Source organism: Vipera berus (genome assembly GCF_964194415.1).
Source record: "Vipera berus genome assembly, chromosome: 1".
Lineage (NCBI taxonomy): Eukaryota > Metazoa > Chordata > Lepidosauria > Squamata > Viperidae > Vipera > Vipera berus.
In genome coordinates this window covers 192,450,422-192,478,048 of record NC_138202.1, presented here as the reverse complement: position 1 = coordinate 192,478,048, position 27,627 = coordinate 192,450,422, and the positions used below count along the sequence as shown (strand labels likewise).

Sequence of the window (27,627 nt, the reverse complement as noted above, 5' to 3'; positions counted from 1 at the left end):
AACTGCCTGTTGATGAGGCCACGGCCATGGCACAAACCATTGTAAACCACAGGGGGCCATTTAAAGCAATTCAGGGTCAGTGTAGCCCTGGAATTTTTTCAGGGTGTCATGGAATGCACACTCAAGGGCATCCCAGGGGTTTGCCCCTATTTTGATGACATGCTTATTGCCAGAGAATCCACTGAGGTGTTAGCCAGGAGGCTCAGAGCCTTCAAAGGCTGCGTGAAGCAGGCCTCAAACTCAAAAAGAACAAGTGCAGTATTGGGGTCTCCTCAACTGAATTTTTGGGGTTTTGCATTGATGCTGATGGCATCCACCCTGCTGAGTCTAAAGTAAAAGCCATTCAGATGGCACCTAGCCCTAAAACAAAGGGAGAGCTATTGGGCCTCCTCAACTTCTACCACGCGTTCCTTCCTAACAAGGCCGCAGTGGCAGAGCCACTTCACAGGTTCCTAGATAAAAATGCTTCTTGGAAGTGGACTAGCATTCAGAAAAAAAGTTTTCAGGACCTGAAGGCACTTCTGTCGGTCAGTTTCACTATCACTCATTTCAAGGAGTCTAAACCAGTTTGCTTAGCGTGTGACGCGTCCCCATACAGGGTGGGTGCAGTCTTGAGTCACTTAGAGAAAGATGGAACTCAAGTTCCAATTGCTTTTTATTCGAGGACACTGCAGAGCGTAATTACGCTCAAATTGACAAAGAAGCATTGGCCATTGTAGCTGGAGTTAAAAAATTCCATGACTACTTATACGACAGGGACTTCACGGTCTTCACAGACCACAAACCGCTGTTGGGGTTATTCACTACAGACAGACAGACACCCCACATATTATCCCCTAGAATGCTGAGATGGTCTATTTTTTTATCAGCTTATACGTTTAAGCTGATTCACAAACCCAGCAAAGAGATGGGCCATGCAGACAGCCTGAGCAGGCTTCCACTGCCACAAATCGAACCAGATCCGGCCCCAGTGGCCCGCGTTTTGTCCATTCAGGACTTGCCAGAGTTTCCCTTCCACGCAGGGGACATAGCTGCAGAAATGGCGGCTGGCAAGACACTAAGTAGAGTGCTTTCTTGGGTACACACAGGGTGGCTGGATAAAAGTCTTGGACCTGAATTTCAGAGTTATTTTACAAGAAGACATGAACTATCAGCTCACAAGGGTTGTATCCTCTGGGGGAACAGGGTCATAGTTCCTACCTCACTAAGAGACAGGGTTTTACAATCACTGCATGAAGGCCATCCGGGTATTGTTCATATGAAAGCTTTAGCTAGAAGCTACTTATGGTGGCCAGGATTAGATAAGGCCATTGAGGCCCAGTTGCATGGCTGTTATACATGCCATCAATCAAGGCCTAAAATGCCACATGCTCCAGTTCACAGGTGGGAGGAGACTCACACTCCCTGGTCTAGAATTCACATAGACTTCACTGGGCCCTTTCAGGGACAGCTCTTTCTTATAGTGGTCGACAACCACTCTAAATGGCTTGAAGTAATACCAGTTGCAAACATGACTACTGCTAGGACCATCCAGGTGCTTAGGAAACTCTTTGCCATGCACAGGCTGCCAGACATTGTAGTATCCGACAACAGAGCCCAATTTACTGCGGCAGAATTTCAGGCGTTTCTGAGAGCGAACCTAATTAGGCATGCAACGTCAGCCCCATTTCACCCTTCTACCAATGGTCAAGCTGAACGCATGGTTTGCACCACAAAAGAGTAACTGAAGCGTATTGTGACTGGGGACTGGCACCACAGACTGGCAGATTTTCTGCTTTGCCAATATTCCACGCCATGCACGGCTACAGGAAAAAGCCCAGCAGAGCTGCGCTGGGGGAGGCGATTGATCACGAAACTAGACAGGTTGCATCCAGACCAGGTGGCAGCAGAAGCCTCTTGCCCAAAATCCCCGAGGGGGCTGCAAGTGGGCGACAGGGTGTGGGCCAGGAACTATGGGCATGGGAATTTGTGGGTGCCAGGAAAAATCACTAAAACGTCAGGCCCTGTCTCTTATGAAGTGGGCCTAGAGGGCGGGCAAGTCGTCTGGTGCCACATCGATCAGCTTAGGAAGCATTTCCCAGAACAGCCACAAAGCGAGGACTTCGTCATAAGTCCTTACCATGGGCCACAAACTGGCAGCCAGGCCGATCCATGCATAGACTTTGAAGGCTTAAACAGCTAAAGCAATGGGGAGTTGGTTGTAAAGGAGGGAAGCCCAGAAGTGCTGGAGAAAGTCAACCTGAGTTATACAGCTGCTGTGCTAACTCTGCTGAACAAACTGACTCTGGGATGGGCCAACCTGGAAAGGCCAGCCAGAGAGCACCGAGCCATCCTGAACCGCTTGAACTGAGAGACACTGGTCTACCCAGCCCGGTGGGCAAGCTGGTAGGTCAGGAAGTGCCTGGGTCCCCCAGGCGTTCCACAAGGGCTCGCAAACCTCCTGCTTATCTGCAAGATTATGTCCTGAAATAATAAAGGTATAATGTTGTATGTACCTCTTGCACTGCCTGCTGACCTACAAGATTGTCTAAACAATGAAGCTATGATATTGTAAGTGCCTTATTGAGCTGCTAAGAGGAAACCTATTTTCACACCATTGTTAACCCTTTGTAAATTGTATTGCTGTAATTACTTCTGTTGTTGTTAATGTTGTTCGTTCTAGAGGGGAGGGATGTAATGTATTGGGCTTGTTTTGTTAAGAGAACGCCACGTGGTAATTGCTGGAAGGCTGTTGGAGCAGGGAAGCTAGCTAACAGCTCCCAGCCCCTCAGACAACCCGTCTCCAGCGCTGCTGTTGGTTGCCTAGGGGCCTTTTTTCTGCCGCCTAGGGGCCAGGGTATAAATTGCTGCATCTGCAGCCCTGTTCTCTAGTTCAGATCCTGCAAGCAATAAACCATGATCTTTGCTGAACTCACTTGCCTCGTCTTCATTCCTGTGCAATGAACCCAGTACACAACACTATGCTTATGACTCTGGGCGGTACAGTACAACAAAATGAAACAAACCCAGAAATAATACCTAAAATAATACCTAAAATAACAATCCATGAAAAATACAATAGAAATCTACTGGTACAGGTAGTCCTCGGCTTAGGACCACAATTGAGCCCCAAAAGTGAGATATTTGTTAAGTGACTTTTATCTCATTTTATGATCCTTCTTGCCACAGTTGTTAAGTGAATCATTGCAGTTGTTAAGTTAATGACTTGGTTGTTAAGTGAATCTGACTTTGCAACTGACTTTGCTTGTCAGAAGGACGCAAAAGGGGATCACATGACACTGCAACTGGTTCGCCTGGTGCGCCAGTTGCGACCCTACCTGGACCGAGATGCCCTGCGCATAGTCACTCATGCACTCGTGACCTCCCGATTGGACTACTGCAACGCTCTCTACATGGGGCTGCCCTTGAGGACCACCCGGAGGCTTCAGCTGGTGCAGAATGCAGCCACGCGGGTTGTGATGGGGGTTTCCCGATACTCCCACGTAACACCTCTGCTCCGCGAGCTGCATTGGCTTCCGGTTGCCCTCCGGGTGAGACTCAAGGTGCTGGTGATGACCTATAAATCCCTAAATGGCTTGGGTCTGGGATATCTGAGGGAGCACCTGCTGCCGGCATCAAGCTCCCTTCGTCCTGTGCGCTGCCACAGGGAGGGTCTTCTCAGGGTACCGCCGGTAAAAGATTGCCGGCAGACAATACCCAGGGGGAGGGCCTTCTCTGTGGGTGCGCCTGCCCTTTGGAACCAGCTGCCTGTAGAGCTTAGGACTGCCCCTGACCTTCGCTCCTTCTGCTGGGACCTGAAGACCTGGCTCTTTGAGCTTTCTGGCCTGGACTGAGAGTATTAATTGGGGTTTTAATTGGATTCTAATTGGGATTTTTATTTATGCAAGGTTAATGTAATCATTTTAATTGTTTTTAATTTTTGTAATTGTTGTATTGGTTTTTTTTTAAAAAAACCTTGTGAACCGCCCTGAGTCCTACGGAAGAAGGGCGGTATATAAGTTTAATAAATAATAAAATAATAATAAATGTGAGTCAGTGAAGAAGCATTTTAATTTTGATCACTTGACCATGGGGATGCTGCAATGGTCGTTAAGTGTGAAAAACAGTCATAATTCACTTTTTTTCCAATGCTCTTGTAATTTTGAATGGTCACTAAATGAACTTTGAGGATTACCTCGAAGTAGGGGGTTATTTTCTTGCAACAGCTTAAAAATTGTTTACCACTACTTTCTTCCAAGAAGCTTTTTCAGCTTCTTCATCAAATTTATGGCCTTGGTATATTCTGGAAGTGTCCCATCATAAATGTTTACATTTACAACTTTCCATATATTGTATTTCCACTTACTAGTTCTTTATATGCATCATAAAAGTTCATTCTTCCTCTTGTAGCCACTGGAGGAGGGTTTATTAACACATAGCTAGAGACTTAAGGGAGAGAAAGAGGGATTTATTTTGTTATGTGATATTACTACAACCCAGCACTACCATATTTGCAAAACTGGGGTATAATTAGAGGACATCAAAGAGAATAACTCATGCTGTCATCTAGTGCTTGTCCAGAGTTTCAAATCCCAAATTTGATAGTCTTACTACAGTCCTTAATCCTCAAACTGTTTCAGTAGCAGATTGAAATTTTTCTTTTATTTTTGTCATTTAAGTATATTTTTCTTTTGGTGGTTTTGTGGGAGCCTTCAATGGGCCTTTTTATGACTAAATATAATAATCACGTAGGGATGGTAATTTCCTTCCCCCCCCTCTTGTCTTAATCTAAATTAGGCCTGTCAACCAACAACTTTACTAAGAAGGTTGAGGTGACCCTAACTTGTTCCTCTCTCTGTACTTTCTCTGCTCATGGGATCCTGCCTCTTTCTCTTTCTCCCTTCCTGCCCTAAGATCTGCTTTGCCAGTTCTCCAATCCACTTGCCCAAACAGCATTTCTTTCTTTCTTTCTTTTCCCCCCAAATGAAATATTTACTGGCCAGTTGGACGTAGGACATATTTTATAACTGTAGTACAGGATTTCACATAGGCTTAATTTGATTTTTAGATCAAACTTATCCCCATTCACATAGGTCAAGGGAATCACAAGATAGACTCACCTATGAGCAGGAATCAGGCTCCCCCATGGCCTCCTCACTCCAACTATCTGTTAACCATCCAATCTGGACTTTGGTCACAAGGTTTAGTATGTGTTGATTCAGCATTTCTTCCTCTTCAATTCATTTCTCTGTAGAACTAGGAGTGACTGCTTCACTTTGTGCAGAGTCAGTTTGGTTTTCTACCTCCATCTCATCACACCTGAGGAAATGGGCTCCCTTGGCTAGAAATAGGAATGCATGGCAAAAGTTATTTCACTGTGATATGTTATCAAAATTGATCAAGAAGTTACATAACTCTTTTTAAAAACAGTATTATACTAAAATAGCATCATGAGTGGAGGAAGGAATACTGTATGTAGCATTCAGTCCCAGCTATATACAAGCAGAACAGGTTCATGTAGGAACTGCACTTAAGAAAAAAAAAGGTCTCATCAACACTACTTTGTTTCTCATTTTAATTTCTCCATAATTAATTCCCAAGTTGTGGGCAACAGTCTGGAACCTGTTATTCTCCAGGATCTCAAAGTACAACATCCCCCACTTGATTTTGTCTCTCTCGCCACCCCCTACGTGGGCTATTAGGTACTGATATCAACAATATGTCTCTCTTTATTTTCTGTTTTTAAATTCAGAGAAAAGAACTTTTTGGACAATAGCATCTTGATTTCTCCCAATGCTTGTAATCCAGTTTGCAAAACTCTGGATAACCACTATATGGAGTAAAGTCAGAAAACTCTAGTTCTTTGTTGCCATCTAGTTGTCATCTAGATGTCTGCAGTGTAGCTCTGGTTGTTCTTCCAATGCTTTTTAACACTGGGAAATCAAGATGATGGGTTTGATAAAGCATTGCCTTTTATTCTACTTTTGGCAGTAAATAATGTAGTTACTTGGGGCTTCAGATGCCTTGTGAGGTCTTAGAATTGTAAGTTCTTCATCCTATTTTACAGGCTAATCTGATTCCAGTAAGAAGAGCAAACTGACTCTTCGACAAAAATAAAATGCATTCTAGTAATGAACCTATTTTCCCAGCTTGGAAAATTTAGTGGATATTGGAAATTGAAATAGACTCACAGGACAACACTAAAACTGCAGTCTGTATTCAGCAAAAATTCCTATATTCAATGTAATGCTATCACACAATCAGAAACTTTCCAGAATTCAATAGATGTTGTTTTAGATCTTTGGGGCACTTCCCATCAGAGATTACAGCATTGTTAGTGGAAAAATACATCTTTAAAAACTGAGCTGTATTGCAGTGGCTCAGAGCAGCACATGTAAAGGTAAAATGCTTTATATGGAAAGAAGATAAAGATAAAGATATGTCAGCTGAGATAATTGCAACTAATCATGAAAGAAATGACACTGTTTAAACATGACTGTTGGCCAACCATTATTTTAGTACTGAGGTGATTTATGGATTAGCTTATTACTGTAAATTTGTAGAAAGTAATATTATCATTTTTCTCTCAAGATTTCTACTAACACAAAAAGAGATCACATTCACCAGCTGGACACCAGTTCCTACTATTGGAATTATTTAGGCAATGGTTTAAAATGCTCCATTTCTAAGCAACTAAGTCCCAGCAATAATGTTTTTGTTGTTGTTGTTGCTGCTGCTGCTGTAATATATACAACAGTGTGAAATCATAGCTGCCAGTTCTTTAACTGGTGTTGGCATTCATTTGCACCAAGAACCTAGGATGTCATAATGTATCAGCATAGTATGTGTGCAAATCCATGTAGATGGACATTTTGTCAATGCACAGAATTTTCTATTACCTTATCTATTTTGGAGTCCCACAGTTCTTGTTTGCAGGCAAGTGGTATTTCTTGCAGATGATCTTCCAATGTGCCACTGTTGCTACTTTGTTCTGCCGTTACTTGTAGTCAGTTTGTGTGATTTTCTTACAGCAGCCCACTAGATCCACTGTTTCTTCAGCTTCTTTGTAAAGAAGGCATTTGATGTCTGTTGTTGTTTTCTCAGTTCTGGCATTGTATGCATTTGTTCTTAAGGCTTGGTTTTGTGTAGCCAAAATGAGCCCCTCTGTCTCTTTCTTCAGTTGTCCTCTTAGCCATTGCTTGAGTCTAGTCCTCTATTCCAGCTGTGTATCTAATGACTGGAACTGCCCCAATGTTGATTGCCCTGATGGTATTTCCTCCATTGAGTTTGGATTATAAGATCTTCTTCACCCTCTTGATGTATTCACCTGAAATCTTTTTCTTGACTTCAATGTGCTTGATGTTATCAGGTTGAAGGATACCCAGGTATTTGTAGTAATCTTCCTCATCCAGACTCTTAATGTTATTTTCGTGGGGCATCTTGATTTCTTCAGTTTTCACTATTTTTCCTTGTTTGATAGTGAGTGTGGCACATTTGTCCAATCCAAACTCCATTGCAGTATCAATGAAGGAGAATATTTGTAGCTCTGGGTTGAAATCAGGGGTCCTTGGTGCTCTCTGAACTTGCATGTTTTCTTGCAGACATTTCATTACTCTAACTAGGAAATATCATCAGTGCTAGGGATGATTGCAGTACTCCATTGCAATATCTTGTCTATATATATGGACAGTGTTGAGCAGTGATTCTATTTCAGATGCTGTTTTTCTATACAGCTTTAGATCGTCCAGGTAAAGGAGGTAGGATAGTCTGGCAGATGTTTTTGATGTTTGATAGCCATGGCTTGAGTTATTTAGTATTGTTGATTGATGATGAAGTTTTTGTTATTTTTTCTAGTTGTTTCTCTTCAGTTCATGCATCACCTGGTATTTCAATATCAGTGAACCAGACTTTTTTCTTTTCCGCAATAGTCATGTCAGGCATGTTGTGGACCAGATATCTGTTATCATCATCATCATTTTATAACATTGGTCTTACATTATTATTGCCAGCCATTTGAAAACATACATACTGTAGGTGAGGTGGTAGATTCTGGTTTTCATCATTTCAATCATCAATACAGATCCAGTTTAGGATGGAGGGGGTCAGCAAAATGCCTTTGAATATAAATTGGTACCTTGGGATTTCTTTCTATTTGTGAGAACAAAAGAAAGTTTTTGTGTCCCTTTTTATTTTATTCATAGAAGCAATAATAAAATCCATTAGCATCCTTCCCTCTCTACTTACGAATTTGTACACACAAATATTTGTTTGTGAGAGACAGATTTGAAAAATGCCCACTTGGTCCCACTTCTCCTCTCTGTTGTGGGTGGGATGGGAAAAGTGCATCCATTCTGGTCCTATTTGACCTTTTGGTGGCTTTTGATACCATCAACGACTGTATTCTTCTAGATTAGGTTGAAGGATTGGAGTTAGGTGACATGGTGTTGTGCTGGCTTGCCTCCTTTCTTTGGGGTCAATTCCACTCAGAGATAACTGGGGAGGAGAAATTTTGCCCTCAGCCCTTGCTATGCGGGGTGCCCTCTGCTCTCTCCTATTTTAACATCTATTTCAGGCTGCTGGTTGATCTCATCCAATACTGATATACTGATATACCCAGCTATACATCTCAGCCCCTGGCAAAAAAGCAATGTCTTATCTATCTGAAGGCTAGGGAACAACAGAATTCAGCTAAACCCTGGCAAGACTGACAGGCTCTGATTTGGGGAGCCTACTTGTTCTAGGACTATGTATGCCATCTTTAGTGCTGATGGAGTTGCATTGCTCCAGATAGATTCAGTGTACAATCTGGGGAGGAGATAGGGGTTGGGTGTTCCTCCTAGATTCACAGTTCCTGTTTAAGAAACAGGTGGCAGTCATAGCTAAGAGTGCCTTTGCACAGCTTTGAGGCATGCACCAGTTGCACCTGTTGGATCAGGAGGCTCTGGTGATAGTCACTCAGGCCCTAGTCACCTTCAGACTGGCCTATTGTAATGTAGTCTACACAGGGCTGCCCTTGAATAGCTTCAGCTGGTGCAGAATACAGTGCTCCATATTACACTTCTGCTTATGAACTACATCAGTTGTTTCTGGGTCCAATTCATGATGCTGGTTTTAACTTTTAAAACTCTTCATAGCTTGGGACAGGTTATCGGCCTGAGTACATCAGCCCAGCCCATTAAATCCAGCAAAGAGGGCATGCTACAGATGCCATCTGCCAGAGGCTTACATTTGGTGGGTCCCAGGTGGTGTGCCTTCTCTGCTGTGGCACTTGCCTTCTGGAACAACCTCCCCTCCAGACATTAGGTTTGTTAGCTCAATCCCTTTTGATGCCTTGAGACTGCACTGTCAGAGCCTTCAAAAGCAGAATGGTGGAGAGCTACCAGACCATCTGCCACTGAGAATTTGGGACGAGTGGAAAACAGCCTTCAACTGCCCCTTGGGAAGCTACCAATTAAAAGTCATGCCATTTGGACTGCAGGGGCCCCCAGCCGTATTTATGAAGTTGATTAATGAGGTCCTACATGATCATTTATACAGAGGGGTTCTGGTGTATCTTGATGACATTCTGATATACAGTACAAATATGACTGACCACATACGACTGGTCAGAGAAGTGTTAAAGAAACTATTGAATGCCAAACTTTATGTCAAATTGTTGAAATGTGAATTTCACCAAACCTGATTAGATTATCTTGTCTATAGAATTTCCAACGAGGGCATCGAAATGGACACAGCCAAAGTGAAAGCTATAATTGAATGGCAGCCCCCAAAGACTCGCAAACAGCTCCAGAGCTTCCTAGGGTTTGCCAACTTCTACCGTAAATTCATTCCCTCTTTTGCCGAGATTGCTCTACCCCTTACAGAACTACTCAAAATGGGCAAGGGAGGGGGAAAACCGCAACCTGGCCAACCACTAGCATGGACTATGAGTTGTCAGAAAGCTTTTGAGAATTTAAAAAGACTGTTTGTAGCTGAACCAGTTCTAAAGCACCCCTGCTCAGGGGAGCCCTTCGTAATTCAAGCAGATGCCAGTGACGTGGCAGTCGGAGATGTGTTACTGCAAAAGAATAAAAGTGGGGTCCTGCAACCTTGTGCCTACACCTCTAAGAAATTCACTGAAGGTGAGAGGAGATGGACAGACTGGGAGAAGGAGGCCTTTGCAATTAGGTGGGGGGTATTAAACTGGCAACACTATTTAGAAGGGAGCAAGGTGCCTTTTGAAGTATGGACAGATCACAAAACTTTAGAGGCACTAAAAACTCCTGGAAAATTGTCCCTAAAGCAAGTGCGATGGGCACAGTACTTTAACTGTTTTAATTTTACTCTAAAGTACATACCAGGAAGAAAAAACTTCCTAGCTGATGCGCTATCCCAATTGCTACAGTACAAAAGTGAACATGAAGAGGTCTATGAGGCAATTATCCCCAGTTCACAACCTGCGGCACAACTCACACCTTGCAGAACCCCTAATCCTGATGACCCTGGAGCGAAGAAGATAAAACGAGAGCTCCCCACTGATCAATGGTTCAAAGATAATCAAACCTCCCTAACATGCAGGGATGGTTTGGCATACAAGGGGAGGGGGAAATTGTATCTACCTGAAGCCCTCCATCTCAATGCTCTCAAACACAGCCATGATGTAAAACAGGCTGGACACTTCAGATATTTAAAAACTCTACACTTCATCTGCCAGCAATTTTGGTGGCCAGGGCTAAAACAACATGTAGAAAACTATGTCAGGAGTTGTACCATATGTGCCACCATGAAAAGAATTCCAGGGAAAACCCCTGGGTTACTGCAGTTGGTGGCAGACCCTTCTTAGCCATGGGAAGAAATAGCCATGGACTTTATTGTAGACCTACCCAAAAGTTGAGGAAATACTGTCATCTGGACTGTGATAGATCTGTTTTCAAAGCAGGCTCATTTTATTGCCTGTAAAAGACTCCCATCTGCACAATGACTGACCAAATTGTTCCTGAAACATATCTACCGACTGCATGGTGCCCCTAAGTGAATAATTTCAGATAGAGGAGTGCAGTTCACAACAAAATTTTGGAGGAATTTCCTTAAATTAATTGGATCATCTCAAGGCTTATCATCTGGTTTTCATCCAGCTACCAATGGGGCTGCAGAATCCGTTAACAAAATGGTGGAGCAATATCTCAGATGCTATGTTTCCTACCAACAGACAAACTGGAGTGACCTCCCTTTCGCCGAGGTGGCCTACAATAATTCTGCTTACAGCAGCACTGGCTACATGCCTTTCAGAGTAGTGACAGGAAAAGAGTTCAGCCCAATGCCTGACTACCCTCAGATGCCCTCTGCTTCCCAGACACTTGATCAATGGGTGAGGGGTGGGAAGAGGTTTGGAGAAACATGAAAACGGCATTAAAAAAGACTTCTGAGACTTATAAAAAACAGGCTGATAAAAAGAGGGCTCCCCAAAGAACATTCCAAGTTGAGGAAACGGTTTATCTGTCAACTAAATATTTACACCTCAAATTACACAGCAAGAAATTAGGACCAAAATTCTTGGGGCCTTTCCCCATTGTGAGAATCATCAACCTGGTCACAGTAAAATTGAAACTCCCCAGACTTTTGGGAAAAAAGCCTTTTGCTTTAACTGTTTGGCTTTGAATCACTAAAGCATGGGAGGAATTCAACCCAGATGTTTTGAGAAGATAAGAGCGCACTTCAGAAGGAAAGTGAAACTTCGTGTGTTAAACTAATTGGTGAATGTGATTCATGTTGTGTAATTAAGGGAGGGAGATTCTGTAGGATATGATGGGTTAAGGAAAGAAGCATTCAGATTCTGGCATCCATCCATGAGTGCCGATGCTCCATTCTCATTATTATAGATTTTTTTGGAATAAACAATCATGCAGTGTTCTTTGATCTGTCTCATTAATCAGAATCATGACATCTAGGTTGCTTCTCTCTCTCTCTTTTTTAATCCTATTTATATCCCGCCCTTCTCCGAAGACTCAGGGCGGCTTACAATCTAAAGCACAAATCAATGTGCTTAGCAATAGCCTTCATTCTATGTATATGCCTGCTTATTAGGGCTTTTGGGGGGCCCCCAAGCGGCATTATTACAAAGTCAGCTTATTGCCCCCAACAATCTGGGTCCTTTTTGATCAGTTTCCAACCATTGTTTCCTGTTTTGCCCTCTGGTGCTTTGGACAATAGTTTGTCCCCTCTTCTTTGTGGCAGCCCCTCAAATATTGGAATACTGCTATCATGTTACCCCTTTTCTTCTTTTCTTTACTCTAAAGTACATACCAGGAAGAAAAAAACTTCCTAGCTGATGCACTCTCCCAATTGCCACAATACAAAAGCAAACACGAAGAAGTTAACGAGGCAATTATCCCCAGTCCACAAACTGCGGCCCAACTCACACCTCGCAGGACCCCTAATCCTGATGACCCCGGGGTAAAGAAAATAAAACGAGAACTCCTCACTGATCAATGGTTTAAAGACAATCAGACATCCCTAACATGCAGGGATGGTCTGGCTTACAAGGGGGGAAAATTGTACTTGCCTGAAGCTCTTCATCTTAACGCCCTCAAACACAGCCATAATGTCAAACAGGCTGGACATTTCGGATATCTAAAAACTCAACATCTCACTTGCCAGCAATTTGGTGGCTGGGACTAAAATGAGATGTAGAAAACTATGTCAAGAGCTGTACTGTATGTGCCACCATGAAAAGAATCCCAGGAAAGACCGCTGGGTTACTGTAACCGGTGGCTGAACCTTCTCAGCCATGGGAAGAAATAGCTATGGACTTTATAGTAGACCTACCCGACAGTAGGGGAAATACTGTCATTTGGACTGTGATAGACCTATTTTCAAAACAGGCTCATTTTATCGCCTGCAAAGGACTTCCATTGGCTCAACGACTGACTAAGTTGTTCCTAAAACATGTACCGACTACATGGTGCCCCTAAGCGAATAATTTCGGACAGAGGGGTGCAGTTCACAGCGAAATTTTGGAGAAACTTTCTTAAATTAATTGGATCATCTCTTTTTTTTCTTTGACTTTCCGCTTGTTGCCCTCTTCCCCCCCGCCGTTTATATGCATTTTTATTTTTCCATTTCTTCCACAAACAAGTCAACAAATATACCGCAGTACATAGATACATACACATAAGTTTGGGTCCTGCTCGTCCATTTCCCCTTTCACTGTATCCACCCTCTTTCTCTCTCTTTCCTCTTCCCTACTTTCTTTCTCCTTTCTTTCCTACTTCCCTCTTCTTCCTCTCCTCTCCTCTTTCTCTCACCAGTCCCCTCCCGTTTCTCCCCACTTCTCCTCCTCTTTTCCCCTAACCTTCCTACTTCCTTCCCCCTCCTCTACTCTCTTTCCTCTCTCCTCTCCTTTCTTCCCTCCGATTCCTCTTCCGATACAATTCAGGGGTAATGTCCAAGCAGCTCCTCTCCTTAGATTTTCAATATCTATATTAGGTATGATAACATTAATTTTCTATTACATCAATATTTCTATAAATCTGACCTTCTTGGTATATACTTCTATAAATTTTTATACTACCTCCAGTTATGCAATACTGTGTCGCCTGGGTCTCCCTCCTTATCTTCTCATTTTTCTTCCATCTAAATTAGTGTTAGCCATCTTTTAAGTATATTCTCTTTTTCACCCACTTGTAAAATTTTCCCCAAATTTCATAATACTCTGACTCTGTCTTATCTTTAATTATCATTTTTAATCTATTCATTTCTGCACATTCCATTATTTTCCTGATCACCTCTTCTTCTGGAGGAGCTTTCAGTGCCTTCCAGTTTTGTGCAAACACAATCCTAGCTGCAGTGGTTATATGAATAATCAAATATGTTTTCTCTTTACTATATTTCTCTGGTAAAATACCCAACAGGAATATTTCTGGTCTTAGTTCTATATGTTGTTCTATCATCTTTTCTATCCATAATCTGATTATGTTCCAATAGGTTTTAGCTTCTGCACACGTCCACCGCATATGATAGAAAGAGCCTGGTATTTGATGGCATTTCCAACATTTCATAGATCTGTCCTTAAACATTTTAGCTAGTCTTTCTGGAGACATATGCCATCTGTAGAACATCTTGTACATATTTTCTTTATACGCTGTCACCATTGTCAGTTTATAGTTTCTTTCCCATAATTGCTGCCATCTATCTAATTCAATCATATATCCAAAATTTCTTGACCATTTTATCATTGACTCCTTAACTTGCTCCTCCTCTAATTCCCTATATATTAAGTAGCTATACATTTTTAATCCATTTTTCTTCAGTTCCTGTAAGTATTTCATCTAACTCTGTTCTCCCCAAATTAAAACCATCTATTTTAGCATCTTTTTCATATCTAGATTGTATTTCCGTTCTCATGTACCAATCCATCTTTATTCCTTGTTCCTCTAATTGTTTGGTTTTCAGCTTCCCCGTGTCTGTTAGTAGGTCTTTATATCTTATAATGTTTCCCATGTTAAACATATTGGGGTGTATTAACACTTCCATAGTTGAGAGCCAATCTGAAATCCTCAAGTAATGCTTCCTCTTTATTTTCTCCCATACCATCAATAAAAATTCCTGGAAATAGCCGAGTATTCTATTTTTCCCATACCATATGAAAGCATGCCATCCCAACTGTAAATCATGTCCCTCTAATGTCAATAATCTAGTATTCCTCAGTAAAATCCATTCTCTCATCCATGACATTGCTGCAGCCTGGTAATATAATTCCCAATTAGGTAAACCAAACCCACCTCTGAGTCTTGCATCCTGTAACATTTTTAAATTAATCCTTGCCTTTTTCCCCTGCCAAATATATTTCAAAATTATTTTATTTAGCCCCTCAAAATATTTCTTTTCCAATCTTATTGGTATTGTTGAAAACAAAAACAACAATCGTGGTAATATATTCATTTTGATTATTGCAATCCTACCCATTAATGATAGTTGTACCTTTTTCCATTTATCCAAATCTACTTTGATTTGTCTTTTCAATTTATAATAGTTATCTTCTTCAATTGTTATACATCTTGCTGTCAGGTGAATCCCCAAATATTTTACCTTCTTTACAATCTGTATCTCTAACTTTCCCATCAATTCTTTTTTTTTTGTTTTTCAGTAATATTTTTCACTAACATTTTTGTTTTATCTTTATTAATCTTCAAACCTGCTACCTCACCATATTTTTCTATTTGTTCTATTAATACAGGTCCTGTCTCTAGTGGCTCCTCCAAGATAAATACTAGATCATATGCGAAAGCTTGTAGTTTATATTCTTCCCTCTTAATTTTCATACCTTTTATACCCTTATTCTGTCTTATACTTCTATTTAGTATCTCTAGTGTCAAGACAAACAATAATGGGGATAAAGGGCATCCCAGCCTTGTTCCCTTCATAATATTAATCTTTTCAGTCATATCTCCATTAATCATTACTTTGGCTATTTGCTTATTGTAGATTGCTTTAATTACATTTATAAATTTCTCCCCAAAATCCATAATCTGTAGTTGTCTTATCATGAATTGTCAATTCACATTATCCAAAAACATCAATGCCATCTGTTTTTCAGGATGTGTTTCATAGTATTCTAATGTGTTTAATATAATTCGCATATTGTCTCTAATCTGTCTTTTGGGCAGGAACCCATTTTGATCCAAATGTATAAATTTGTTTAGGAACTTTTTAAGTCTATCGGCCATGATTGATGCGAATATTTTATAGTCCACATTCAGTAAGGAAATCGGTCTATAGTTCTTTATTTTCTGTATTTCTGTTTCTTCCTTTGGTATCAGGGTAATAAGTGCTTCCGACCATGAATCTGGTATCTTAGCTTCAGAGAGGAGTTCATTATAGAGTTCCAGCATTACATTGCCTAACAGTTCCTGCAATGTTCTATATAGTTCCGCTGGTAGCCCATCTGGTCCTGGTGTTCTGCCATTCTTGCTTCTGTTAATTCCATCATTGTTATTTTCTCTTCTAGTAGCTTTTTAAATTTCTCTGGTACTTTAGGTATGTCTGTTTTTTCCAAGAATTGTTTTATTCTATCATCTGAAACTGCTTGTTGCTTATATAAATTCTCATAATATTCCCAAGCTATTTTTTTTTCTTTTCTTCATTCCGGTGTTGTAAAGTCCCCTCGGCATCTTCCAGTTGTTTAATCCACCTCTTCTCTTTCTCCTTTTTAATTTTATATGTCAACCATCTCCCTGGTTTGTTTGCATGTTCAAAAAAGGTTTGTTTAGCTGCCTTTATTTTCCTTGCCACCTCTTCATTTTCTATTAAGTTCATTTTATGCTTGTTCAACTCCATTAAATTTTTTATCTTTTTCTTTTGTGTATCTTTCTGTAATTCTTTCTCAAGAGTCTTATATTCTTCCTCCAGTTTTTCCCTAATTTGACTTTTCTGTTTATCCTTTTTCCCCATATAAGATATAGCAAGTCCTCTCATGTACGCTTTTGCCGTATCCCAGACATTTTGAAGTGAGGTATCTTCTGTTTTGTTTTCCTTAAAGAAGAAAGTCATTTCTTTTTCCATATATTGCTGGAAGTCTTTTTCATTCAATACAGTTTGATTTAATGTCCATCTTGTTCTTTTTTTTTGTACTTTCCATATAATTTTGACTGGGTTGTGGTCCTCCCATGTGTTTGTTTCTATGTTTATATTTTGTGTAGTTGTAAATAAGTCTATTGATGTCCATATCCTATCTATTCTCGACCAGGACAGGTGTCTGTTAGAATAGAATGTATATTGCTTCTTTTCCGGATATTTTTCTCTTCAAACATCTAATATATTTAATTCATCCACCATATTATGAAAAGATTTTGAAAGTGTTCTCCTTAGGGTCTTGTTTTTTTTTGTCATATTATAATCCAGCCCGGCCTTTACGATAGCATTGAAATCTCCAATCATACACATGGTTTCAAATTCCAATTCTATTATTTTCTGATGTAATTTTGAATAGAAATTTTCTTGGTTTTCATTTGGGGCGTAAATCGATACCAATAAAGTTTTTTTACAATTCATAATTACTTCCACCATTAAAATTTTCCCTTCTTCATCTGAATATATCAATGTATTTTGTATTGCTTTTTGAATATATAATACCACACCTCTTTTACTCTGATCTGCAAGTGAGGTATATAATTCTCCCAATTTTGAATATTCTAGTAGATTTTTATGTTGTTTCTTAATATGAACTTCTTGTAAGCAAATTATGTCCATTTTTAATTTCCCCAATTTATTTAGTGTTCTTTTTCTTTTTATAGCCGAATTTAGCCCATTTACGTTTATCGAAATTGCTTTTATCTCTTCTTCCATGATTATTTATTTGAAGTTTTAGTTTCTCTCATTATTCTCATCTCTCTTTGCTCTTTTGCCTCTTTTACTCTTGTCCCTTCTCTCAACACCCTTTCCTCCTGTTTTATGCTATACTTACCCCATTGCTTCTCTGTCTCGTCTCCCTGCTGTCTGATTACTCTTTCCCCTCTCAGCCTTTCTTCTTCTTGCTGCCCAAAGTATTGATCATAGAAAGGTTCTGCTTTCTCTAATGTGTCCAGTCTATGTCTCTGTTCTTGCCAATTTATCATTACTCCTTCTGGTATTAACCATCTAAAATGTATCCCTTTTTTAATTAAGCATTTCATCAGAAATTGATACTCATTTCCATGTTAGATCTATCTTGCTGCGTTGTATTGTCCAGTGATTTCTGTGCCACCGGACTCTGTGATTTTAGGGCAGCTGTTGCTGGGTGTGTTGTAGTCTTCTTCATTTTCTCCAGTAGTTTGTAATCCAAATGTCGATGGGGTATTATAATCCAAATGTGCTCCAAAAAAAAAAGAGTACGAAAAATTTCAGCAACAAGAGAAGGTGAGAAGAAAGGGAAAAGGAAAGAAAAAGAGAAGGAAAAAGCCAAATATCCTTATATCTTAAAAAAAAGGAGGAAAAAAGAAATTAATCCATACAGGTTACGCTCTTTGTTCATTTCAGAATCTCCGTGCCTTAGTCCAAAAGTAGAGAAAATCAAAAATATGGTCTCCAAAGTAAAAAACAATCCACCATTCCGCAAGCTAAAAAACAGACTCTGTAAACTTCTTATCAGTGAGTCCAGCAGCTGTCATTCAATAAGGGAGAATTGGATCATCTCAAGGCCTATCAACTGCTTTTCACCCGGCTACTAATGGAGCCACAGAATCCGCCAACAAAATGGTGGAACAATACCTTAGATGCTACGTCTCTTACCAACAAACAAACTGGACCGACCTCCTCCCTTTCGCAGAGGTGGCTTACAATAATTCAGTACATAGCAGCACACTTCTTTCCGTGTAGCCATAGGGAAAGAATTCAACCCCATACCGGAATACCTTCAGTTACCCTACGCTTCCCAGACTCTGGATCATTGGGTGAGGGGTTGGGAAGAAGTTTGGAAAAATACAAAAATGGCCTTAAAAAAGACTTGTGAGACCTACAAAAAGCAAGCGGACAAAAAGAGAGCTCCCCAAAGAACATTCTAAGTTGGGGAAAAGGTCTATTTGTCGACCAAATACTTACACCTTAAACTACCCAATAAGAAATTGGGACCGAAATTCTTGGGGTCTTTCCCCATTGTGAAAATCATCAACCCGCTCACAGTAAAATTGAAACTCCCCAGACCTTTGGGAAAAATTCACCTGGTGTTCCATTGTAGCTTACTGAAACCTTTTCGAGCCTCCACTTTAAGACCTCCCCCTAAGAAAGCACCTGGACCCCTCGTAGTAGCAGGTCAGACCCATTATGAAGTGAAACGTATTCTTGACTCTAGAATCTTTAAGGGAAAATTGCAGTACCTAATACAATGGAAGGGATACCCAATGTCTGAAGCCATTTGGGTGAAATCTAGTGATGTGAAAGCTGACAGACTTATCAAAAGGTTTTATGAAAAAACACCCCAATAAACCAAAAGCTAGTTCCTAACTTGTGTTTTGTTTACATTACAGGATCTGTCCTTTTTGTAAGGGGGGGCAGATGTCAATGCTGCTAACATAGAATGTTCTTGCTTGACAAGAGATGAAGAAGCAGCTATTTCATATGTTAAACTTATGTATTGCTTTAAGAGATAGGGTTAAGGCTGGGAGGCTGGGAGGAGGAAGATTGTGCCTCAAGGCCATATGACATTAAAGAAGATAAGAACTTGGCAGGTTGTCTAACGGAAGGGAACTGATTCTTTAAATTAATTGGAGAATATGATTAATGACAAAATTAGAAAGGTGGAAAATTGTGTTTAATATATTGTGCAAGGGGGCGGAGATTTCAGATTCCAGCTTCCTTCTAGCAAGCATTTGTCGGTGTTTTAGGTTAAATAAAGGACTTTTAAGGTAAACAATGCCTCAGAGTCACTTGAAAAGCCCATACGTTGGAAACTTGACACTTTGTCAAATGCCTTACTGAAGTCCAAGTATACTATGTCCATAGCATTTCGCTGGTCTACTAATTTAGTCACTTTATCAAAGAATGAAATAGGATTGGTTTGGCATGATCTGTTTTTGACAAACCTGTGCTGGTTACTGGTTATAACTTTATTTGCTTCTAGTTGTTCGCAGATCTTTTTTATTATCTTTTCCAAGATCTTCCCAGGTATTGATATTAGACTAATTGGTCTGTAGTTTCCTGGGTCTGTTTTTCCCCCCTTTCTTGAAGATGGGAACCTCATCAGCCCTTTCCCAATCATCAGGTGTTTCCCTGGTGCTCCAGGATTTTTGAAAGACATGGTACAATGTCTGAGATAACATCTGACAGCTCCTTCACAACTCTGGGATGTAATCTGTCGGGTCCCGGTGATTTATATTCGTCAAGGTCAGATGGGTGTTCTATTACCATTTTCTTGCTTATTTTAATTTTCGTTTCTAGTTTGTCTTTTGCAGTAGTTTTTTTGGTATGTTGTGCTATAATTTCTTTTTGTTTGAAGACTGATGCAAAGAATGAGTTAAGCAGTTCTGCTTTCTTCCTACTGCCCATTACTTCCTTGCCATCTTCTCTCTTTAGTGAACCTACAGCTTTCTTGTCTTTTTTGTTGTTATTAATATGTTGAAATAAACTTTTTTATTATCCTTGATATTTGTTGCAACTCTTTGTTCATTGTGAGCCATTGCTTTCCTGAGTTTGTCTTTGCATGTTTTGGATGCTGATAAACAGCCTTAGTTATGTGTCCCTCTTTCCATTTTTTGTACTTGTCCTTTTTGTCTTTCAGTTTGTCAGAGAGAGCTTTGTGAAGCCATGCTGGTTTCCTCTTGAATTTCATGTTTCTCTTTTTCAGTGGTATTGTGCTGGACTGGGCCCCTATGATCATACTCCTCAGTGTTTTCAATGCTTCTTGAGTTGTTTTCCCCTTTAAGATTTTTGTCCATGGAATCTTTCCTAGGTTCTCTCAGAGTTTGTTGAATGGGGATTGAATACAAAAGTGAGTGACTATATGATGAAGTATGTTGAGGTGGTATAGTCATTTAGAGAATATGTATGAAAATTGAATCACAAAACAAATCTAGACAGAAAGAATAGGTTGAGGGAAAGAGGAAGATAAAGTCTTGGATAGATGAAAAAAGGAGAAAAGTGAAAAACGTAAAACCAAAAAATAGAGGGCAATGCATGAAAAAATCCGTGGAAGTGGTGGAAACAAGGAAGATTAGCCAAGATCCAAAAATACAGGCAAATATAGTAAATGGTATTGGTGTAAGCTAGATTTAGCTAATTTCATTTTCTTTTCTTACCTCATGCCTTTAGTTCCTTTGGCTTACTAGCGCTTATTCTCTTTCTGCACTTTCTTTTGAAATATTGTGATAGGTACAAACACGTGTATCTTCAAACAAATGTTTCTTTTCTTTCTCCGTTTAATTTATCTTATTTCATTCATCAATAGGTGCATGGAAAAATCATTCCATTTGCTTCAGGAGGCATTTTTTTCTTTCTTTTTAACCAGATGATGAGCTCATTCATCTGTTGACTCATTTATGAACTTCAGAAAGCTTCACCTCAGTTCTTCCCCATCGTCAGACTGTCTCTCCTCACATTCCCAGTGGCATCCCCACTCTTCCTGATCTTGAGTTCTAACACTTTTGGGCTTGCACTGACTACCCAGCTGGCTGAGTTCCTGATTCTCAAGACTTGTTAAAGGCAAATGATGCCTTATTCCCGCTCAGCCTCATTTCTTACAGCAAACTGGACAGTTTTTCTTTTCTGTAAAAGAGGTAACCCTTTGGTCTTCTTTTTGGCACACTGGATACTCTTGAGGGTGCCAGAATCCCTCTCTCCAGCCACACATCAGACACATCAATAAAGCAATAAAAAAGAAGGAACTACTTGTCTTATTTTAGAGTCAGACTTAGTAGGGTGCCTCATAAAACATCTTGAATTGTAATCTCCCCACACAGAGACATGCATAAACACATTACACATTTAATTTTACTTACCTCTTTTCAATAACTACAAAGTAACTTTTAAATATGTATCAGCAACCAGTCTGAATGGTATACACAAACTCTGGGTACATTTCTGTCTGCTGTTTTTAATTTTGATCTCAGCTCATAACTCCATAGCGTAATGTGAATAGCATTAACCACTAATCAACCAGTCAGTTGACTGATATATGGCTAAAAGTCCAAGTGGCAGAAACTATAAAGACTTCCCACAAATCTAGGAGCAAAGTCAAACCTAGACTTTATGAGCAATTGTAGTCTTACCCCATAGTGTTTAAAAAAACAATTAGACTCTTAAGACTCCCCCCCCAATAATTTGACGTGGCATTCAAACCCAAGTTTTATACATTTCTCCTCCCTGTCCCCCCAACCCCCACTGCCTTCTTTTTTTAGGTTCACCTCAGCTCTGCAGGGTCTTTCTTATGCCTCACTTTATAGGCAATTTTAAACTGATTAATTAACAAAAAACATTCTTCAGACATTCCCATGAGTCATTTTTTTTCCCTTTCAGGTCTGAATCGTGGTTTTTATTGTTGTTCCACATACACACAATTATGCTGGGAAATCAAATATCCACTGAATATGGAATAGCCTTTAATTCTCACTTCGCATGCTTAGTCAAATCAGTAGTTGTGAATTCATATCCTATCTTACTTCACCTTGATTTCTTTATTCTAGTCATCTGGAAAAAAACTGAATATGATACAGCAATGCTTTGTGACAGTCTGATATATGCTTTAAGGTAATCCACGCAGGACTGTAAAATGATATCTTGTCCTTAGTAGTACCCTTTCTATAAAATAACAGCAGGTCAACCCGTTCAAGATTGTCAGAAAAAATACTGTGTTTTTAATAAACTTGTCCAGCTTTATTTAAAAGCAACAACTGGGCTTTACTGTGGTGAAAGAAATCAATCATACGAATTCCTAGACATTCTATAGCAAATAGCATTTTGTGCCTATTGTTTAATCTGTGGGCAACTTGAGAGATAACTAAATCCATGGAGGCCAAAAACAAACTTTTTCTGGAATACATGAAATACAATCAAATGTTTATTGTTGCAGTCCAAGACCAGGGTACGTACAAAAATCAGACAAAACAAAACTGAACAAGGACAAGAACAGAATGTGCTAGAAGCATAAGCATTAAAAGTGAACAATGTAAAACTATAAAAGCAGAAAAAGTACAAAACCACTAAGAACATCAGGAAAATTTTCTTTGCACTTTAATGCAAAAGGGAGGATTTATGGGGGGAGGGATCAGTGGGCAAACTAGAATGGTCTTAACTGCCCATCTAAATACTTTGCCCCCTTTTTCCTGGAACAGGACATTGCCAGAACTCCAGATAGCATAGAATGTGGTACAAAGCCCAGGAAAATAATTCTCTCGATGTTTTCCTTTGTTTCAGAGTCTTGCTTCTCTCTCCTGATGATTCACTCTCTCATGTTGGTTTATATATTGTAAATGGTACTGTAGTTTGGTTCCTTGATTGCTATCTGGATAAACTCTACCACATCCACTTTCACAAGGGAATCCAGAATGAAAAATGTCATGCTGACATTGTGCTGTTTCTACTGAGATTGATTGGAAAAAATGTAATGGCAGGAAGGAAAGAAGGAAGGAAGGAAGGAAGGAAGGAAGGAAGGAAGGAAGGAAGGAAGGAAGGAAGGAAGGGAGGAAGGAAGGAAGGAAAGAAAGACCCCTCCTTCCTCCAAGAAAAATGAAACAAGAAAAGCTATGCATTCAAAACTTCTTCAAATAAGTAATTCCATCTTCCTTCATTTTCCCTCTGCCTTTGTTTTTGAATGAAGAGCAGAGCCAACATTAGGCTGATGGATGGATGGCAGCATTGACCTGCCTATGGGTAGGTAACTTAGGACTACAAAGTGAAAACGTGGCTTCTGTGTTGCCACTACAAAACTTTGAATCAAATCCTCTGTACTTTTTAACAGTCAATGGGCAGCTACAATATTCTAAATTAAAAATAAAAATGTCTTTGAAAGAAATACTTTACATAAGGAAATAAAATGTTTCTTTTTAACTAGTATTAGACTGTTTGTATAGTTCTGTTGAGTTATGGATGCCGTTATATTAAGAGTCTTTCCCAGCTTCATAGATACTCAATAGTTTCCACCCCGGCCCAGAACATACTGTCTTCTTTCCCTAAATTTCCCTGCAGCCAATCACTCACAAACAGAAGCAGATGCTGCACAGAAGTCTTTTGAGGCAAAATCTCTTCCTGCTGCTTCTGCCTTTTAGGTTCATTCAGATATTTCAAAAAGACTACTTTTGTTGAAGTTGCTGTTAGATCTCTGCTTGTAGCCTTTTTGATCCTTCCCTGCTTAACGCTTGACTACTACCACCTAGCATTGCTTGCTCATAGTCACCTACTTCAATTGTCAGATTTCCTTGGAGCATGGTTTCTTACACAATTTCTCTCTTCCCTCAGTTATGAGTTTTACTGCAACCAACAAGCTTCGGTAAAAAACCCAAAGTTTATGTTCCAAAATCACTCTACTCCATATATTCAAATGTTTAAAATGTCAGTGGGAATTCCTCCTTACTTAATCATAACTCATTTAACCATAATTGAGCCAAGCCCAATCCAGAGTAGCAAATCCAGGCTTAACTTATGACTCCACACAAAGACACACATAAATACTGTAAAACAATAGACATATGAAAGTGATAGACATCCAAGAGGGGAGAAGAAGTAGACTGCTGATACTGTTCCCAGCACTTTAGTGTAATTACCTTAGATGACTGTGAACTACTATTTGCTTACTGTCAAGGCCAATCTGATGAGTAATATTCAGAAAGGAACAAACACAGAGCAAGCAAATGCTTGTTGAATGGGCTCACCTTAAGTCAATTTAAAATATCTGTCCCAACTGCTCACATTAACCACAGAAGGCAGTGAAATGCCCCTTTAATACACTACTCAATTCCAGGGCAAACTATTAAAAGATATCCTTAGGCAATCACACCACTTTTCCTAAATGGCAAATGGAGAAAGTGGATTTTTCTAGGCAGCAATCTGGTAGATGGTTTTCAGTGTGTTCAATGACACTGGGCCTTCCAGGCTGTAACAATATTAAAGAATACTGAATACCTGCATTGTTATCATTAACATGACAATGCAAAATAGATTCAACTGACAATCTTTTCTCCAAATGTTTCTATGATAGAATTAGATAAACAGTTGATGTAAGACTTTAGATGGTTTATTAGACTAGATAAAACTAATGATGCCCTAAAACAGGGGTCTTCAAACTCGGCCCTTTTATGACTCATGGACTTCAACTCCCAGAATTCCTCAGCCAGCATGCCTGGCTCCGGAATTCTGGGAGTTGAAGTCCATGAGTCATAAAAGGGCCAAGTTTGAAGACCCCTGCCCTAAAAGCAGCTAGATCAAGAGTTCTGCTGCCAACAGATCAACAGTCAGAATCCAGGAAAACTTAGTGTCTCTGTGGTTATAGAACAGATTTCAGAATAAGGATCCAAAAACTCTGCACACGATCACTGTATCCACGTATGCTTTCAGCAGCACAGGACAACTTTGTCGCTCAAGAAGTTAAATTTAAAATAGCAGACAGTTTAAATTTTTGAGTCCAAATTGCAATTCTTGCCATTTCTCAAGAGATAGATTTCTTATTGCAAATTGCTTTTTAATTCTGCAGTATTTTGTCTTGTTTTGGTATCATTAGCCATCATCACAATTGCTGCTATTTGGAGTTTTTTATTCCCAGATTTTTGCTTCTATATTGAAACAATGCCTAAAATACTTTAGCTAAAGTACTTCTCATTCCTGTGCCTGGAATGGTTAGACAAGCCACAGGGAAGTTGCCTGATTTTAGTACCAGTAAGCTATCATACTCTGGACCAGAAATACAGTATCTATGGCAGTGCTGATCCTAGACGGAGGATCTGGAGAAGGAAAATGGTTGCGCACCACTAGTTTCAAACTATCTGTAAACATGGTTGCAGAATGCAGAATTATATAAAATGTATATTCTGCATTTTCATCATGGCTCAAAGAACTGGGAAAAGTTAGTCAAACAGATTGTTAAGGGCTTTGCCTAGAGACTAATACATGTATTTTGGAAAAAAAATGAGCTAGGAATTGCTGGAAACCCAGGGACACTAACAAAATGCTTTATTTCTTCCAGGTTCAGGCCTCATTTTATATCTTTTATTCTCTCTCTTCTTCCTGACCCATCTAAAAGCCAACAAAAAGTTTGTTTTCTTCTGTGAAGAAACACTTTTTGATTCCCTCCATTTGAGATAATAATCCTTCAGAGACGGTTGGAAATTGGAGCTGTTTTATGAGACTTGTGTCATAGTCAATTACTGTTGCATTTTAATTTTCTTTTTAGTAATCAAAGCTTTCTCACAGCTTAATAAAAGGAAAATTTAGGCATAGAAGAGAAGGGGATAAAGAGAATCTGATTTTAATCCAAGGGCAGCTGGAATTGTTCAACTTGACAGTATCACATTCTGCAGGTTTAAGATTTTTCTCAAGAGGAATATCTACTTTAGAATTCAAATATCCGTTCTAAGCATCTACCTTGGTCAACTGCAATTGTTGTTTTGTACAATGGCTTTTCCTGGGATGGTTATTCTTGTTTCTTTTGCAGACTCTGAGCCTTGCACTCCAGATACTCCCTCTGCCACTGCTTCACCATCATCTTCTGAAGATCCTGCAACACTCACAGCTCCTCCTTCACCATCTCCTCCATATGGTTGTGAGGTCTCCATATTTCCATCATCACAGCCCACATCCACTATAGCTCTGAATCTTGAATCCTCACAGGTATCAGTTTCTAGCTCACTGAACCCGCCTTCTGCTTCCATTTCCTCTCTACATTCTGCTCTTCCTTCCACCGTAACCCCAACTGCCTCTGCTTCAGCTACACAACCCCACATTTATTCACCTCCAAATATTGCTGGGTCACCTAGCCATGGCCCACACCTTATTGACTGGCTTCCATATCTTGCCTCAGTGATGACCACCACGAAGAGAGGGAAGGAAGAAGAACAAACATCCCTTGGAACGGGCCCACCTGAGCACACGAAGCAGTGTGGGAGCACCTATTTACCAGTACTCGGTGAAGGGGGGAATGTTCATGCTGGTTTCATCAAGCAGCAGCCTCCAGAGTCAGTTTGTTCACCACCCCCATTTCAGGACATTCTCCCCCATTCTGAGCAAGTACCTGCCACTCTAGAAAACATCCTGGCAGAGCTGAAGACAATGAACCACCACCTCTCCATCATAGCAAGGGCTCTTAGCCACCTTGCCTCATCTTGCACAACTCAACAGAATTCCTCAAATGCGCAAGGCTTGTAAAGGAGGAAAATTCTGCACCTTTTAAATAGGCAGCTTGGTATGAGAGACTTTGTGCAAATGTAGTTATGGACTGTGGCAAGAATGATTTCTGGGAATTTGCCTGACCCTTGATACAGGAGAGGTTGGGTGGGTTCTCAGGCTTCTTGTTCTTCTCTTGGAATGCAGGTCTCAAAAATATATCAGTGTCAATAAAGTCATTGGTACACACAATAGCTGTTTTTCTTTTTCTTTTTTTTCCTGTCTCTTAATATTATTTGAGGTGAGTAAGTCTGTATACTCATACAAACCCATTCAGTATGAATGATATATAGAAATTGCTCCCTTGAGCAGTTTCTAGTATTGGAGCAGGTCGTAGGAAGATACTCTTGGAAACTGCCGGCCTTGTCTGTTTTGAGTCTTTTCAGCTCTTATGTCTTAAGGTCGAGAACAAAGTACATGGATATGTGTGAAGGAGGGGATTGTTTGGTTGGGACTGGCTGCATGGTTACAAGAGGTGATTAATGCTCCCTAAATGAACATTGAAAACATTATTTAGAAAGTGCTTCTTGGATCTGGAACTTTGTAATTATAGGCCACTTTTCAATCTTCCATTTCAGGGTAAGATGGTCAGGAAAGCAGGACCTTACAGATCTAGAAGCATCAGAATGAAACTGATTATACGAATCTATTACATTTGGGGTTTCAGCTGGAATATGGATGACTTAGAAATAGATGAGAGGAGTGCAACTTTGCTAGTTAGAAACTCTGAAATCATCTCATCCAACCCACAGTTCAAGTAATCATCAAATTATTATGTTGATGACTCTCAGCTCTCATTTCTTTGATTAAAAAAAAGTAACCCCTGAACTTTTT

The 27,627-nt window shown here is 39.9% G+C and overlaps 1 protein-coding gene across 1 annotated transcript in view; it reads left to right on the top strand.

Annotated features, from left to right (window-relative positions):
• RUNX2 (RUNX family transcription factor 2) overlaps positions 1-27,226 on the top strand; it is a 181,713-nt gene extending 154,487 nt beyond the window's left edge. The window contains exon 6 of the mRNA XM_081322925.1: positions 26,066-27,226. Within this exon, the coding sequence (XP_081179051.1) occupies positions 26,066-26,775 (710 nt within the window). The 3' untranslated portion in view covers positions 26,776-27,226. The remainder of the gene's footprint in view (positions 1-26,065) is intronic.
• Positions 27,227-27,627: the final 401 nt, after the last annotated feature.